A 17,059-nucleotide genomic window follows, 5' to 3' on the forward strand; every position below is an offset into this window, starting at 1 on the left:
TAGAAATAAACTACGAAGTGAAAGGGATCTTACTTTCCCTTTTCCTTTGATTTTCTTGTTTTGCTGTCCTCCAGGTTCTTTTCCTCCCTCTCTCCTTCACCTTCTGCTGCTCACAGCAAGGCATCATCAAGGCAACCTCCAGGATGAGTAGGGTGTGAGGCAAATCATTCACCCCGCTGTTGGGGGTAGGGGTTGGGGACTGGGTTTGGGCAGCAAATTACTCAGGGCAATTGACCCAGAGAGCTGAGCTTGGGACCTGCGGAGTTGGATGCTCTTCTGCTTTTCTTCTAGCACTTGAGTCAACTTGACTCTATTTTTTAAATACAACGTAATTCACTAAAGCATGAAAGAAGGAAAGTCCCTTACACACCCAGAGGCCCAGAGCCAGGTGAATAGGAGAAGAGATACTGGTTGCTAAGAGCATCTTTATTTGTGGAACTTGAAGTAGCATAGCTGAGTCAGGTGAAAACCCTAGGGCATACTAGGGGGGGAGAAGGAATTGGGTTAATTCTCACTGCAGGTCACTTTATATAGTGCCTGCCTATCCTCCACTTTGGAACTTCTTGCGTCTTTGAAAGCACTGTATTTCACCCCTTACCAAGTCCTGTAATAAACATGATGAGGCCCCTTCTGACATGAACCCGCCAGAGTGTCTCACGCAGAGATCTTAGCAGTTTGCCGGTTTGCCCCGTGTCCCTCTACATGTCTGGTGTCCCTCAGCCTCTTTGCTCTATGGAATATATTTGACTTCGTTCCTTGTAGCTGCCAGTGTCAGTTGGAGTGCTTGAAATTACTGAGCGTTTACTATGCCACTGGGTGGGGATTTTAAGCTAAATATAATGTTCTGTCTTGTTTGTGGAGCTACAGAAGACTTTTTTAAAAGCAGTAGAATTGAGCCTCATCAAATCAGGATTACAGGGTCCACTGCAAAATTCTGAATTAGATAGCATTTAGTTTTTAAAAAGTGGAATTAAAAAACCATGAACATAATTTCTTGTAACTAGTTCTGAGATTATGCCAGCCCAGATACGTTGACTAGATAAGAATATTTTATGATTAGCACATTGTTCATAAGCTCACAATTGAAGTTAAAACATAAACATGTCCTATGAAACCTAACCCTGTGTGGTATGGCTTATGTAATCGTTTTGCTGGAAGAAAGGCTTTTCTAAACAACAGATACTGTAAATGTCAAGTGTGTTTCTAGCTCTTACCAGAACTAACAACAATTTAAAATTATTGCGCTCTCCATGAAAGATCTCCCCCTCCCCTTTAGTAAAATATTTTATACGCATACCACATATTCCTGAGGCATACCTTGCTTTGATTATGCTGATATTTTTCCTGGTAAGCAGAGAATTAGTGTTTGAATGTTTAGCCATTTAATCTTATTGCTTTCTGAATTTGTTCTTTTTCTTTTTTTTTTTCCCCCCCTGTTCTTTAGAACTAGTAGATCTTCCCTTGGTAAAGTTTGACTTTTCCTGCAATAAAGTGCTCGTGATTCCCATTTGTTTTAGACAGATGAAACAGCTGCAAGTATTACTACTTGAGAACAACCCTTTGCAGTCTCCTCCGGCACAGGTGAGGGATGGCAGCGAAGCTCTTTCACCATGGGATGTGCTATCAGTCCTGCATGGGAAACTCTCAGCAGAGCTGGGCCTTTGATATTCTGCTGAATTAATATTGTTTTAGACATGATCACAATCTCCGAAAGATGAAACCTTGGGTGAATCCGACTACCATCAGTTGTCTTCTGCCACGTCCAGTCCGTTCACCAGCGTTCCACTCACTGTCTTGATCACTCTAATCCTAGGATTATATGTTTGATTAGGTTAGCATTTGTACACACATTGGAAACGCCTTCATGGAGTGTACGGCTTATCAAAGGAGTAATATATTCCGTACTTTCATGTGAGCTGAGAAATGGAGTTTAAACATTTTCACATATGATTGTTGGTTATTTAGAGATAAGTTACAAGTTCAGCTGTTAAATTGTGTGGGAACAAAATCAATCCTTCTAGAATTGGAAAGTTACCATGTCAGGTATCTGACTTCTCTACTTTTTTACACTATTTAGACTTAGACACATTTCTGTTAGGATGGTTTTCTATTCAAAGTAGAATTTGGAAGAAATGATTGCCTAAATTCTCATGTGTTTTGGAGAGGTCAAATTTGGCGTGTATTTTTGAAGTGTTACTTAAAATGAAAATGCAAAAATTAAATATACAGAGCCTCCATGTCAAGTGTTTACATTTTGTTTTGTCATTGAAAACCAAATATGTATTATTAATTTCTCCATAGATTTGCACAAAGGGCAAAGTGCACATATTCAAGTATCTGAGCATACAAGCATGTCAGATTAAGACAGCTGACTCCCTTGATCTCCACACGATGGAGAGGCCACATTTCCACCAGCACGTGGAAGATAGGTGAGTGTGACTGAAGTCACTCAAAGCCCCGGTTTAGAATTTGCTGAGGCTGGGGCCTCCAGGTAGGTAACTCCAAAAATCCCTTTGCCTCACTTAACCAATGCAGATTTATACCTCAAGTGTTTCAGCATTTTGGAATAAGAGAGAGAAAATAGGTGCTGTTGATAACCTTTTGGCATCTTGCAAATCTTATCTTCCCTATTCTAGTCAATAATCAGTCTTTCCTGGGTACTGTGTGTGCTGTGTGTGCATGTGGATATGTATACGTACATACATGTATGTTATATGCATATATATATATCCTTATAAATGCCATCTATAATATAAATATAGGTATTTTTTACTTATCAGAAATAAGTCAATTAAATTAAAATTAATTAAATTAAATTAAATTAAAACAACCGTATCAATCTCAGGCATGTCTTTTTAATTATTAATTTTTAATCTGCCTCCAGAACATTGTTAAGAAAAACTGCAGGTTTTGTTTTGTAATTGTCTTAAAAATGCAGCGTGCATAGTTTGTGCCATTTCCTTTTTGGAAGTGTTAGAATCCTTTCACATGCCCTTGGCCTTTCTGTGGCATAAATTGGGCCTTGAATTTTCAAAGAACAAAATTCCCCACTGAACACAGATTGTTTTGAGGGGTCTTCACTGCAGAGACCTTTGCTTCACTTTTTACTAAAAAACATGGTGACTTAAAATCTCAGCCTACTCTAATGGTACCTTTTATATAATACTTAAAATATGTATTCATTATTTTATTTTTATAAACATCAAATTTGTTTAGTCACTGGATAAAAGCTTACAGAATTACTGAGAGTAACCACATAAGAGTAAAAGCCTCTTAGAAAAGGTAAAAGCAATTAGGCAGTTTTTGGTTTTTTAGACACTAGAATCCATAAGATAAGAAAATTGTTAACTGTTTCAAAGAACAGGCTACTTGGTTAGAGTAACCCTGAACACAAAGAATTTATCTTGTCCTCTGTTTAGAAAGAATATCTGATTATTAGGCCCTTGTCTCCACCTCCTTTAATTTTGGGCTGATTTGTTGCCTTATGGTAATAATAAAATTTGTATAGCAAAAGTCATTATTCGAAATTGATGTATCTTGTTGTGAACTTTGTGATTTCAATTTTTTCTAAATGGATTCCGTACTGTTGGCATCTATCCCAGCAAGAAGGATTCTGATTCGGGTGTCGGAAGTGATAATGGAGATAAACGTTTATCTGCCACAGAGGTAAAGTTTGTGATTAGTTTTTTTTTTCTTTCTGTGCTAGATATATCTGCCTGCATTCCTGAACTCCTCTGTGGTAAAGGGCATTAATGCATCTGTGTGAGAATGTGTGATTATGTTCGTGAAAGCAATTTGAAATCCTCCAAGTTTTTAGCTTTTGCTGCATATTTAATATTTTGTAAACATCCCTATTCCCCTTCCACCACACTCCTCACGTTACCTAGAATATTCTTGAATGTTTCATAAATATGAAATGACGAAGAGTGGTGTGCAGGTGCCCATGAGGCATTTCTATAAATGTGTTTGTTTCTAAGTGACAGAATAATTTAGGAAAAAAGTTATTCGCATGCATAAATGTTCAGGACGCAAATGTGCATTGCATTTTAGCAGTTTACCCACAGGAAATGCCATTTTAAGTAGCCATAATTTTTATAGCAGTATTTGTTTTCCTGAAACTCTTCGATTGTGTTCTTTTCAGACAACTGGATAAATTTGGGTTATTTGTAAGCTAAGAGGCCTCCCACACTAGAGCTTCCTGAAGTGGTTATAAATAGCTCATTTAGTATATTTATGTCACTTATAGTTACAGTCCCCAAAACCTTTCACTACTATACTATTAAATGGGGTTTCTTGAGCAGGGGAGCTGGAAGGGATAGCTGGGGTAAGGGATAGATGAATCATCAGGTCTTCTCTTCTAAGGAAATTTATTGAGTTTTTGTAAGTATTGAGTTTTGAAACATTATACTACTCTTTGAAGATGTAATTAATAAGTCAATTACCCCAATTAAGGAGTTCACATTTGTACGGTGTGTGACTCCAAGAAAGATGCCTTTTCCCTGTTCTCTTCAGGTCTTTGAGGGTTAATATGTAGCTAAGATATTTGCATTTATTTCCTACGAAATGCTTTATAAAGCAATGTATTAAAAAGTTAGGATACCTTAAAATCTTTCTAATACAGAACATTTCAAAAGGAGTTTGTAGGCAGAAAGAGAAGGCCAATTTCAATAAAAGAAAATTACTCTCATGAAGCCACATGAATAGTTTACTGTAGCTCCCTGGGGGAGAAAATACTCAACACATTGCTTTATAAGTTGTATTTAATTCAGCCCCCTTAGCTTTATTAAAACTCCTAAGTCCCCTGAAATGTCCCATTATTTCAGAAATTACTCACCCTAAGCTTATTTTCTATGAAATTAAAACAGACTCTGCTTTATCCTTTATCTGTTTTTTAAGGATAATTAAGTTCATTAATAAAACATCACACAAAGAACTTCATTATCCTTTTGTTCTCACTTAATACAAGTAGCATGCTAATACCATTCCAAAAGGAGGCCAAGGGTTTATTTCCTCCCTTTTAACTAGATGCATATCTTTGGAATTTTGCTAAGTTTTTAAGATGGGAGGAAGGTGGCAGGAAGGACTAGAAAAAGGGTTATATTCGACAGAATCAGTGCATGCTTCTTCCCTTTGGCCTTTTTTTGGTCTCACATTGTAGCCTCGTTACCTGAGAACACCTCCAAGCAATTTGTGTTTTAGAAGGAAAAGGGCCTTGAGTTATCCAGTGTAGCTTTCTATTTTCACTTTGTCTGGCAAATTCGTTACCATCTATGGTCAGTTTCTCTTGCTCCCCACTTCTGTTTCATTGTGGCATTCAGAAAGCACATCTCATTCCCTTTCTTTGGCTGTTGCCCTTGTCTGATTGATTTAGCATTTGTCTCTAAGAAGTTTAAAACATATTTTTGTCAAGATAAACATGCAAAAAAAAATTGGCGGCCGAATCCGAATGAGTATCTGTTGAATGGATGAAATGCACACTTGTTTTGTGTCAGTTTCTAAACAATTTGTGCACGTGTCCAAAGGTAAATGAACACTGAACTCTGAAAGTCACGGCTTCAGGAATTTAGGAGCAGCCCAGGAGTCGCTGAGATGTGTTCTGTGGAGGTTCATGATCCCTGTGATTTGGAAAGCTCTTCACTAAATAGCCACACGAAAATGGAGACATAGAAAAGTAAATGAGGCTCCATATTTCATCAGTCAGAGAATCGTAGATTGTCTGAATAAACTTCATTAGCTAGTGTGGGAAACAAGCCCCCCAGAGACAACTGACTTTGATTACCAAATCGAAGCCTTATTCTGAAAATTGCACAGAACACATGTCCTTTTAAGCACTACGGTCATTCAGCACTTTTATGTATTTGATGCAACCGAAATGCCTATAGATTCCTCAGTCTCACACAGGGAAATAAACCGGAGCTTCATGTTGCACATAAGATGCACTATGAATAAATGAGATATTGTCACAGATACTGCCTGCTTTTGGTGACTAGCCCCATGAAACCTTAATGTAGTTTTGGGAAATTGGTGTTGTCGTCAGGTCTCAGAGTACCGTTACTGTGACAAGGATTGATCAGTCAGTCTCAGGGCTAGTGTGATTGTATATTTAGTTACTCCTTTGTTCCGTCAGGTATAACATAGTCCTTCTTAGTGCTTTGACTGTTGCTCTTAGGTTGGAAATGCCATCAGGTACCTGACAAAATTTCAGCTCAAAACATATGTACAGAGAAACACTTGAGTGTTAGCTCAGTGAATTTTGACAAAGTGGAACACACCCACATTGCCAATGGCCAGTACAAGAAACAGAGCTTTACGAGCACCCCAGAAAGCCCACTCACACATCCAGCCTCCAAGCCAAGAGTAGTCACTGTCCTGACGCCAAATACCACAGATTAGTTTTGCCGGTTTTTGAACTTATGTAAGTGGAATTGTTCTTTGTATCTCGTTCCTTTTACTCAATATTATGTTTTTGAGAATTAGCAGTATTTTTTTTATCACGTAGCTTTCTCTTAATCTACATCGATAATGCTTGTCCCGCGAATGAAGCAGTGCACTGTTTCTTTTCAGCCTTCTGATGAAGACGCTGTTAGCCTCAATGTGCCGATGTCGAACATCATGGAAGAAGAACAGATCGTCAAGGAGGACTCCTGCCATCGCCTTAGCCCAGTTAAAGGTGTGAGAATGAAAGATGGGGAGAACGTGCTTGTTTTAAGTTTCAAATATTGTGTTTACAATGGACACAAATAGGGCCTTGGTAATAGCGAAAGTTTATTGAGCATTTCCTGTGCACCAGGCTCTGTGCTAATCTGTGAAGGTGATCTCATTTAAAGTTCAGAACTCTGAGATGGATATTCTAATCATCTCCATTTTACAGGTGAGTAAACCAAGGCTCAAGGAGTTTAAGTAACTTGCCAGTGATCACACAGCTAGTGAGTAGTAGAGTGGTTCTCATTTTGAAGATTTGTATGCCAGCCTGTAAATCCATCCTTGGAAAGCAAATATTGATGTATAGATACATTAGGCAACACCAGTTATTGGGGCACATAAAACCCCGGATCTCATTGGCTTAACATAGTCCAGATCAAGTCTGCATGGGAGTTCATGATTGACAGGCAGCTCCCCTCCAAGCAGTGATTCGAAGGCCTAAGCTGCTTTCATGCTGTGACTCCACCATCTTTAACACAAGATTTCCAAAGTTCCCAAGTCCTGTTTTACGGCAGAAGCCGGCCAAGCATGGAGGCTTGCTCACAGGAGGTTTTTAGTGAACTGAGCCTAGGAGTGCCCATCGCTTATAAGGTAGGCTTGGATACATGGTCACGTGTGAAGATGGGAAATGTAGTTGAGATGTGTGCCCAGGAATCCACTTGACTTTGGACAAGACGGTTGACCTTAATTTTCTCACCTGTAAGTGAGGTGATTAGATTAGGTAATATGTAAGGTCTTCAGTAGCTCTCAAATTCTGTGGTTCTCTAACAGTCACCAAGTGATCACTAAGTACTCTATGTCCTATATACCTTGAAAATCCTAGCAATATATTTCATGTCTTAGTGAGAAGCCCTCATTTGATTACATTAGGGCAGTATTTTTTTTTTTTTTACTGCTCCTGTTTATTCAATGATTTTTAAAGAAAATACTAAAATTTAATGATTTGTGGCAGAGATGATTTCATTTAGTGTGAATGATTTGTGTTTAATGATTTGTGGCAGAGATGATTTCATGATATATGAACAGTGTAGAACTAGGTTAATATACAGATTATCTCCCTAATAGTTTAAAAATGCTCACATTAGTGATGGGAGAGCTGTGTGAACCAACTCAATGTCTAGTGTTTGCTTTCACTTTTTACCTTCAGGTTTTTAAATTCAGCATTTACATGTATGTGAGGTTATGACTGGAACCATACATTGTCCAAAAAAAAAATCACTGTATACTCTATGCAAAAATAAAACGGCCATTTTATTAGCTTAGATAAGCTGTGTGACATTATACAGTATAGGAGGTAGTGTCTTAGGCAAATTTTTAAAATAAAAGAATTACATAATTTGTCACCGGTGAGTTTTTTCCTCTCTGTTCTAGAAGTGAGTATTCTGCTGGATAGGAGTCCTTAAAGGTGGCCCTCCTTGGTTCTTTTCAGTTTGCAGATCATGGAGAAGAGATCTGCTTGGTGTTCCTTTTGCCTCTTTCAAACGTGCTTTCCTCTGTTTCTTAAAAAAGTTATAGGAGATTTCATTTCTTTGTTAAGGGATGAAGCCATAAAGAGGCCTTCACTTTCCAGTTCACCATGGCGGTGGGGGGCTTTCTATTTCTTTTTCTGTTTTTCCTCCTTTATTAATCTTTTCATCCCACTTTTCAGGGAAGAGAAAAGTTGGGTCATTCATAGACCTCCAGAAGAGGCAGGAGCAGTGACTGAAAATAGTCCAGTGGTATTTGAGGGCCGTCTGTGCTTTGCTCATCTCTTCATGAAACCATCTTTTTGTCTTTCTCTACATTTTCCTAATAGGGGACTCTCATCAGGAATTTCAACCAGAGCCTTCCCTTTTGGGTGACAATGACAACTCAGGAGAAGAAAGAGACCAATTTACTGATGGAACAGATGTTCTCCGTTCAGAATTTATAACCTATATTAAGGCAAGTTGAGGATCTGCTGATTTTTAAAAAATTTTCTTCTGTTTGGTGCCTTAGAATTTAAGTTCAAGGTTACCAATCCATCACCTAAATGTCAGCTTACTGCCAGTTTCCTCCGGTTTCTATACCTTCTTAAAGCTTGGGTGTCTATTTTCTGAAGGTAGGAGCTGGTCCCTGTCATACCTCTCTGTGTGTCTGCTGTACATGTGTGTGATTTCCTTTATATTCAGTGATTACTTAGCTTTCCACCTCTCAGTGCAGACCCCTCATGACAGACATGTCAGCATCACTATCACCATCCACTAAAAGTTAAAATAGACCGTTTCACGTTCTTTTCCATGTATTCTAGGTGAATGCTTTTCTTGAGAGTATGTCCATAGTGTAAAGAGAAAAGTGGAGACTCTTAAAATCTAGAAATGAATGTCCTGTCTTGGAAGGTCACTCTGAGGACACTTATTCCTGAGCTCTTATCCTTGCACTGAGGTATTGAAAGGTTGGATGAAGTCACGGTGTTTTCAGGTTGAACCTTCATCATAGTAGCAGCAAAAAAGAATAGAGAAAAACTAGCCCTTTGCTAACGCTCGTGGTGAAGGCCCCACTTTGAGACATGATTGGTGTGTTTCTGCCAGTCCTTCTGGCTCAGATTGTGGCCCCCAGGAATCACAAAGATAATTGGATAAAATTCATTTTCACTGAGGCTCATGAGAATGATGGTCCCGGGCTTCCTGTGGTAGAGCTGGTGTGAGCTCCAGGTGCTCGTCCTTATTTCCTGAGGTTGGTGCTTTGATGGCTGCTGGGCTGGGTCCGAATGAGAGGGCAGAGCGTTGCTTTGTTCAGCCTCAGCTGGGAACACACACATATTGTGGACTCAAGGTTTTCACCGCTCTGGAGAATCCCCACGAGTATTGATTTATTGATTCATTCACAAATGAATTTTAGTGAGTAGGTAAATTCATAAAAATGGAACCCACAAATAATGAGGATGAACTGTACAACCCTGTAACTTAGCAAAAGGAATCGGTCAGCCCTGTTTTGCATATTGGAAAAAAAGTGGTGTTTTACACTATTGGCTATTCTTTTATTATGAAACTGAAAATTAGAAGGAAATACCCTTGGCTCCTGTAGTTGAAACCCAACAAAGAGAGATTAGAACATGTCTTCTTGCTCATTTCTGGTAGCATATTTTCACCCATGAATTTCACTCTTATTTGGATAGTGACACAATAATTTTGTGTTTACTTTACTAGGCACTATATCTATAATTGATAAAAGTCTGAGTGTTTTTTAAGCCAGAGGCTGGCATCCAGTGCTAGGCACCTCCTCAGAAGAAGACTTTTCTCAATGATGTATCTGGAGAATGGGCTGGGTCTGAGACAGTCCTTGGGTCTGTCTGTTGTTCCTTCCTTGCCTGAGGAATGTACTGCCCTTCAGGGGTGGCTTCTTTTCTGGCTGTAGGCTGAGTTAAGGCAGCATGGCTCTGTGTCAGAGCTGACAGTGGACAAGAAGCACATGGAAGTCTTAGCAGTGGGATGCACTGTGCTAACTAAGCCCGTCACAACGTTCATCTGGGAAAATAACGGTGCATGTGCGGGGGGGGCACATTTCAGTGAGATCTGGGTGCGGTATGCGTGAAACTGGAGGCATTTTCTGTGTTCATTATTTTACACTTTCTTTTTCCTCAAGGATACACACACGTACACACACACACACACACACCCGCCTCCTCTCACAAACAGTAGAACGCGCTTCCTCATGTGAACGACGAGCCCAACTAACAGAGGAATCTGAACGTGAGGAGGTGCTAAGAGGGCAATAAGAAATAGAACTTTACATTTCTGATTCTTAAGTTAACAGGTACTGTGGTCCTGGGTCAGGTCTTTTTTTTTTTTTTTTTTTGTTCTTTTTTTAAATTTAATTTTATTTTTAATTGTGGTAAAATACGTGTAATGTAAAACTTACCGTTTTTGTCATATTTAAGTGTGCAGTTCAGTGGTGAGTACATTCACACGTTGTGCCAGCATCACCACCGTCTGTCTCCAGGACTCTTCATCTTGTCAAACGGAAACACTGTACCCGTTCAACTTTAATTTCCCATTCCCTCCTCCCCTCACCCCTGGGAGCCACCATTTTGCTTTCTGTCTCTATGAGGGACTCCTGTAGGTCGCTCACAGAGCTGGAATCTTATGGTATTTGGCTTCTTGTGACTGACTGACTTCCCTGAGCAGAATGCCCTGCAGGTTCACTGTTGTAGCATGTGTCAGAACTTCCTTCCTGTTGAAGGTTCAGTGACATTCCGTTGTATGTAAAGATCACATTTTGTTTAACCATTCATCTGTAGATGGACACTTGGATTGTTCCCACCTTTTGGCTGTTGAGAGTAATGCTAGTGTGAACGTGGCCTAAGGGCAGGGTTTGACTGTGGACTGTTGATAGCCAGTGGCTCTCAGAAGACCCGTGTGTTCTGTCCACAGGATAGGGCTGAGGACTGTGAAGAACTGTTACGGATAGAAGAGGACACACACTGGCAACCTGAGGGAATGTGAGTACCCAGGGCCTGGTTATGAGCCACCATCCTGTAAAGTTCATGGTTCAAGCAGAAGGCAGCCCTGTCATGATAGAATTTTGGTCTGCTTTTCTTTGGGCAAGCTGATAGTCTCGCCTAATGTTATATCAATAAGTTGCAAGTTTTTCTCTGTCAGATGCTTATTGTCACAGTACAAGGTCAGACCTCTTCCTTGGCCTAGAGTTTTATCTGACTGGAGGCTGTGGATAGAATGTGATTCAGGAAATTAGATAAAATTCCTACACTGGAGATTCTAGCTTACTTCCATTTGTCTGAAGAAACCAACAACTGGACCCAGAGCAATATATAGTCCCAGTCACGCTTTACCTTGAACTGTCTTCAGGTTCAAGATCTGAGAAAACCATATGCCTCTCACGTCTTGGTCCCATGTCTAACAGTTGTAATAGATAACATTTATTAAATGCCATGTGCTAGGCACTGTCCTAAATACTTCACAGGTAGTAACTCATGTCATCTTTACAACAATCCTATGAGATAAGTTCTATTGTTATCCCTCGTTTCACATGGGACAAAACTGAGGCACAGAGAGACTGTCCTAAGGTCCCAGAGGGCTGGGATTGAACCCAAGGAATCTCACATCAGATAGAGATAGCCCTTCAACTCGATTGCATCTGAGGATTTCCTTGGCCAGCTTTACAGGGGAGGGCATGAGTCATCCATCAGATGATGAATGATTTCCAGGGGAATTGAGCTTGAACCATGTGGCATACAGTAGATTTTTGGTTCCCAGGATTTTGTTTTCCATGATCTGTCATGTAGGCCTGGATCTTCCTTCATACCTTGGGAGGGATTTCCCCTGAGTGAGGATTTACTATATTGTTAAAAAGTTTCTCCACTTATGGGCGCCTGGGTGGCTCAGATGGTTAAGCGTCTGCCTTTGGCTCAGGTCATGATCTCAGGGTCCTGGGATTGAGTCCTGAATCGGGCTCCCTGCTCCTTGGGAGCCTGCTTCTCCCTCTACCTCTCTCTCTCTCTCTCTCTGTCGCTAATGAATAAATAAATATATATATATAAAAAAAGTTTCTCCATTTAGAGAAACACATTGACTCATGTTCTGTAGTGGAAAGCAGTAACCATGATCAGATCTTTTCTGACCTTTAAAAACATTGCTAAGTTCCTTTCAAATCACTGTCCAGTATTATCAGCTATTCATTGAATATATTTCTGTAATGTCAAGGAGGACTAGTTTGATTACAGAATCATAGAATTATGGGGAAAGAGATTTTATAGGGAGAGTGGTTTTTTTTTTTAAAGATTTTATTTATTTATTCATTAGAGACAGAGAGAGAGAGGCAGAGGGAGAAGCAGGCTCCCAAGGAGCAGGGAGCCCGATGCGGGACTCAATCCCAGGACCCTGAGATCATGACCTGAGCCGAAGGCAGACGCTTAACCATCTGAGTCACCCAGGCGCCCAGGGAGAGTGTTTTTTTAAACTATAGCTGACCCTTGAACAATGCAGGGGTTGGGCGCCGTCAAAAATCTGCCTATAATTTTTAATCCCCCCAAACTTAACTACTAATAACCTACTGTTGACCAGAAGACTTACCAATAACATAAACAGTCGATTAACATATTTTGTATGTGTATTATATACTATATTCTTACAATAATAACTGATTTTCCCCTGACTTTTTCAGTACTTCTAGGCTATGCAGTTCATCTGTGAATTTTTTCAAATTGTTACAAATCTCTAAAAAATTTTCCAATATATTTGTTGAAAAAAACAAAAAAACAAAAAAAACCTGTGTATAAGTGGACCCGTGCAATTTGAGCCTGTGTCGTTCAAGGGCCATCTGTCTATAAAGCTTTGGAAACCCCATTCATAATCTTATACCTGTTGTTCTCAACCTTGCCTGTAGAGCTTAATAAAAAGCCCAAGCCCCAGTATCTGGCTTGGCATTTTTTATTTTAAGTGCCACAGATGATTTTGCTGCATAAAGAACCTGCACTGAGAACCGCTATCCCCCAGTGAAGTCCCATATTGTATGAAAGCAATAAAACCGAGCCACATTGGTTGCTCTGGAGCGGGAAGAGCCAGAAGTCGTGCAGACCTGCTGCAGCTGGGCACCCCTGTGCAACCCCCACCCCCACCCCGCCCCCGGGGCTCATGAAAGCACAGTGTGAGAACCACCCAGCCCGTCCGTTGCCTTGATTTTATAGAGGAGCAGATGCAAACCCGTGGGCATCGAGACTTTGTGTGAGCTGCTATTTTATAGCAGAGCTGGACTTATCCCCTCCCCCAGTAGCCCCACCTCAGCTGCCCTCTGGCAATCCACTCCACAGGGAACTGACACCTGTTCATTATCATGTTGAGCTTGTCAAAATCATTTTTATATATTAGATGGATTTTTATACGTTTGCTCTTAAGAATCTGGATAATATCCACGTTCCAGTAATCATTTTCATTCTTATGCCCGGTTCATGCTACAGAATAAGTTCATCCAAAGACCAGGACATGGATATAGTGATGATTGAACAACTGAGAGAAGCAGTAGATTTGCTGCAAGATCCCAACAGGTATGCTGTCTTTCCTTGGCCCAGGGTTCATGTGTGAATAATGTGTACTAATTTATTGAGTATGTTATCTCACCTTTAAAAATATTTGTACGCACCGCTTGGGTTCAGTCTAGCCACCAAAAAAAGAGAATTTCTCACAAGAGCCATAAGTAAGAGTCACAGTTCTGGAGAGATTGAGATCATTTCCTCCTTTTGCTACTCCTTAATGAAATTTACTTACCCTTCATGACATTCATATGGGGATTTTTGGTATAATTCTTAGAAAACAGAAATATGATAGAAGTACAGATTTGATACTGCTTAAGATTTAACTCCTGACTTAGAGAAATATCAGGGATATTTTCCAAAAAAGAAAGATTTGTTTTATCCGATACTATCATACTTGTTTCTGAGAAGCTAAATATATGTTAACTAAATAATATATTTCTAAAGATTTGGGTCACAAGATAATTTTTTTAATTGAATTGGTCATTGTCAATAATAGGCACTATATGCAGGAGATCTATTTTTTGGTTTCTTTGCAAAGGATAATGGAATTCCCATGGACAAAATATTTTTCAGTAAAACAGTATACCCGGTGTCAGGTCCTAACTACTTTAGCACTAGAGAAATATACCCCAAGCTTATTCCCGGTAAACTGTTTAGGGGTCCTGGAGATTTAAATATGAAGATGATGTGGTCTTGTAATATGGTGAACATGGAAACCACACCACATTTTGGGAATTTATGACAATGGTGGTTAGTGCGTCCCAGAGTGCCAGTGGATGGGTCACCGCCAACATCGGCTGGCCCTAAAAGAAGAGTGACGGGTCAGTTCGGTTGGAAATCTTCAGCAATTGATTTGAAAAGCATTTCTGTTCTGCAGACATTAATTGAGTGCTTAGAGCGTGGGAAGATCTCCCGAGTGCACCTCGGGGGGATATGAAGATGAACAAGACACAGCCCTTGCCTTCTAAGAACTTAAACTGTGGTAGAGATTGCCTTGAGTAGATATTTGTAAGTGGAATGGATTTAAGTGTTTTAAGTAAATGCCTGGCCACAGATGGAAACAGGGAGGTGGTTGGGCTGGCGTCTGTGAAGCCTGGGATCGTTCATCTGGGCCTTTAATAACTGGCCCTTTCAAGGAGAAAGCAAGTTCTGGATTGAATTAAAGGCTTAGGCAAAGGCAGGGAGTCACAGGGAGTGGAGCGGGCTTGGCACGGTTCAGGCAGAGATGATCTCTCCCTTCGCTGTGGAACGTTCAAAACACAGGTACCCCGACTCCACCTGTGAGGCTGGGGCCTGGCCATTTCCACTTTTCAAAAGTACTGCCAGCGCTTCTGATGCATAGCCAGGACTGAGACCCCGCAGAGGGGCAGCGGGGTGGTGCTGAGGATGCCTTCGAATGCTGTGTTGAGGAGCCCAGACTTTATTCTGTATGTAGAGGGAGGTAGTGGTGGGTTAAAAATAGGATTATTTATGTTGCCAATTCTCCCTAATGTTTGACTCAGAGCTTGGCTTATTAGTGAATGCCTAATCAAGGTGTATTCCTTAAAGGGCTGAGTTTCACATCCTAAACCAGGGGAGTCAGTGAGAAGAAACAGGGACGAGAGAGAGTGTGTGTGTATTGTGTGCATTTGTGTGAAATTATAAAGAATGGGGAAGCAGCCTGTCCGGTGAGAAGAACAGACTTGGGATCCACCGGCTGCTGGTTCTGAACTCAGTGCCAACACCATTGATCTGGGTAAGATAGAACTACTCTGCACGCCAGTTTCCTCATCTATAAGATGAGATCCAAATATTTACTTTTTAGGATGGTGAGGTTTTGAAATAATATCTAAACTGTTAGTAGGAAAGTAAATTGGCAAAACCATTCTAGAAGACATCCTAGTAGTATGTGGCTATAGCCTATAAAATATATAAACTTTTCAAATAAATTCTAAAAATTTATCCTGAGGGACAAAGAGATATGAACAAAGATTGTGATGGGGAAGGTGTTTTATAGCAAATATTTGGGAAAAGGGAAATAATCCAGTAGTTTGGAGATACTTAAATATAAGTATTAATAAGATGGACTATAATAATGGGTCTGATACAATGGTTTTTTTTTTAAAGTTTCCAATATATTTTAGAATGCTCATTTTATAATGTTCACTTTAAAAAGTATATAAAATACAAAGGTTTGATCCCAATTATACAGACAGAATTAGGTCTCAATCGTGTCAGAAACCTAGAAAAAATTAAAACTGGAAGGAAATATATTACAATGGATGTTCTTCCGTAGGTATTTCTAAATTCATATTTTTCTTTAGATTATATAAATTAGAGATACTCAGTGGTAGGTACCGTTGTAGTTCTTTGGGTGATCATTTGAAGTGGGTGGTGAGAACAGTGGGAAGGAACAGTGTTTAGATCTGAGCCCCTTCTCATTATTGGAGATGGGGAACCCAGAGGGACAGCAGGTTTGAAGGGAGGACGTTGGGGTCAGCATAGGACACACTGAGTAAAATCCAAGGTGGCAACGTCCACTCTGCGGCTAGGTGTTCAGTTCTGGGGCTTCGAGACTTAGGTTTGAAAGTCATTTTCACACTGTGCTGCAGTAACAGAGCTATCTAAGGAGGATGAGGTTTCCAAGGCCAAACGTATCGATGGGAAGGGAGCGTGAGTCCAGGAACGAGCCTTGAAGACATGATGTGACAGACAGCCCCAGTTGGGCTCAAACTTCATACTGTTTTAATACTTCCACCTTTTACATTTTGTATCACTCCTCCAATACACTTTTCTTACAAATTCGAGATTGATTAATACGTGAACCCCGAAGTGAAAAACAACAGCCTACTTTGTCCACCAATAAAAGTGGCTTGGGAATGTGGGATTGGAGCCCGGTAGTACAAATCCTACTGACCTGGAGGAGGGTTCCCAGCCCTGGGCCTTTGTTTTGCCTTCCTTCATGAGAAGTGGGATGAACTGGGAACCTCAGGATTCAATCCTCTGTAGCTTGGAAATGTTTGAGGCAATGAGTTGCCAAGAATGTTGAGCAAGTCAGAATGATGGGTGTGTGCCTGAGTTGTGGAAGAACACAGCCCTGAGTAACTTTCCAAGAGCTAATTGATTTACATCTTTATGGAGTGCTATTTTAAAATGCATTATGTTGTAAAACTTTATATGGATTTCATTTCCACCCTTTAAATTATCCACAAGACCTTTGGCTGCTTTAGGTCTTTGTTGTTCATCCTGAAATAATTATCACAAAAGGACAGTTCTAATATAAAATATTCTGTGAATCAGTATAATAGTAATATAAAAAGAGTCCTGTGTGTGTTTCTAAAAAGAGAGGGCACTTCAAGGGGTCACTTA

The 17,059-nt window shown here is 40.1% G+C and overlaps 1 protein-coding gene across 6 annotated transcripts in view; it reads left to right on the forward strand.

Annotated features, from left to right (window-relative positions):
* LRCH1 (leucine rich repeats and calponin homology domain containing 1) overlaps nt 1-17,059 on the forward strand; it is a 191,425-nt gene that overhangs the window by 129,301 nt on the left and 45,065 nt on the right. For all 6 annotated transcript variants that reach the window (XM_045869457.3, XM_064586101.1, XM_064586100.1 and 3 more), the window contains 7 exons: nt 1,445-1,581; nt 2,302-2,429; nt 3,603-3,666; nt 6,565-6,670; nt 8,498-8,625; nt 11,094-11,161; nt 13,637-13,723. In XM_045869457.3, coding sequence (XP_045725413.1) covers nt 1,445-1,581; nt 2,302-2,429; nt 3,603-3,666; nt 6,565-6,670; nt 8,498-8,625; nt 11,094-11,161; nt 13,637-13,723 — 718 coding nt within the window. The remainder of the gene's footprint in view (nt 1-1,444; nt 1,582-2,301; nt 2,430-3,602; nt 3,667-6,564; nt 6,671-8,497; nt 8,626-11,093; nt 11,162-13,636; nt 13,724-17,059) is intronic.

Source organism: Mirounga angustirostris, unplaced genomic scaffold (genome assembly GCF_029215605.1).
Source record: "Mirounga angustirostris isolate CCGP_5_RB_7025 unplaced genomic scaffold, mMirAng1.0.hap1 SCAF_3, whole genome shotgun sequence".
NCBI lineage: Eukaryota > Metazoa > Chordata > Mammalia > Carnivora > Phocidae > Mirounga > Mirounga angustirostris.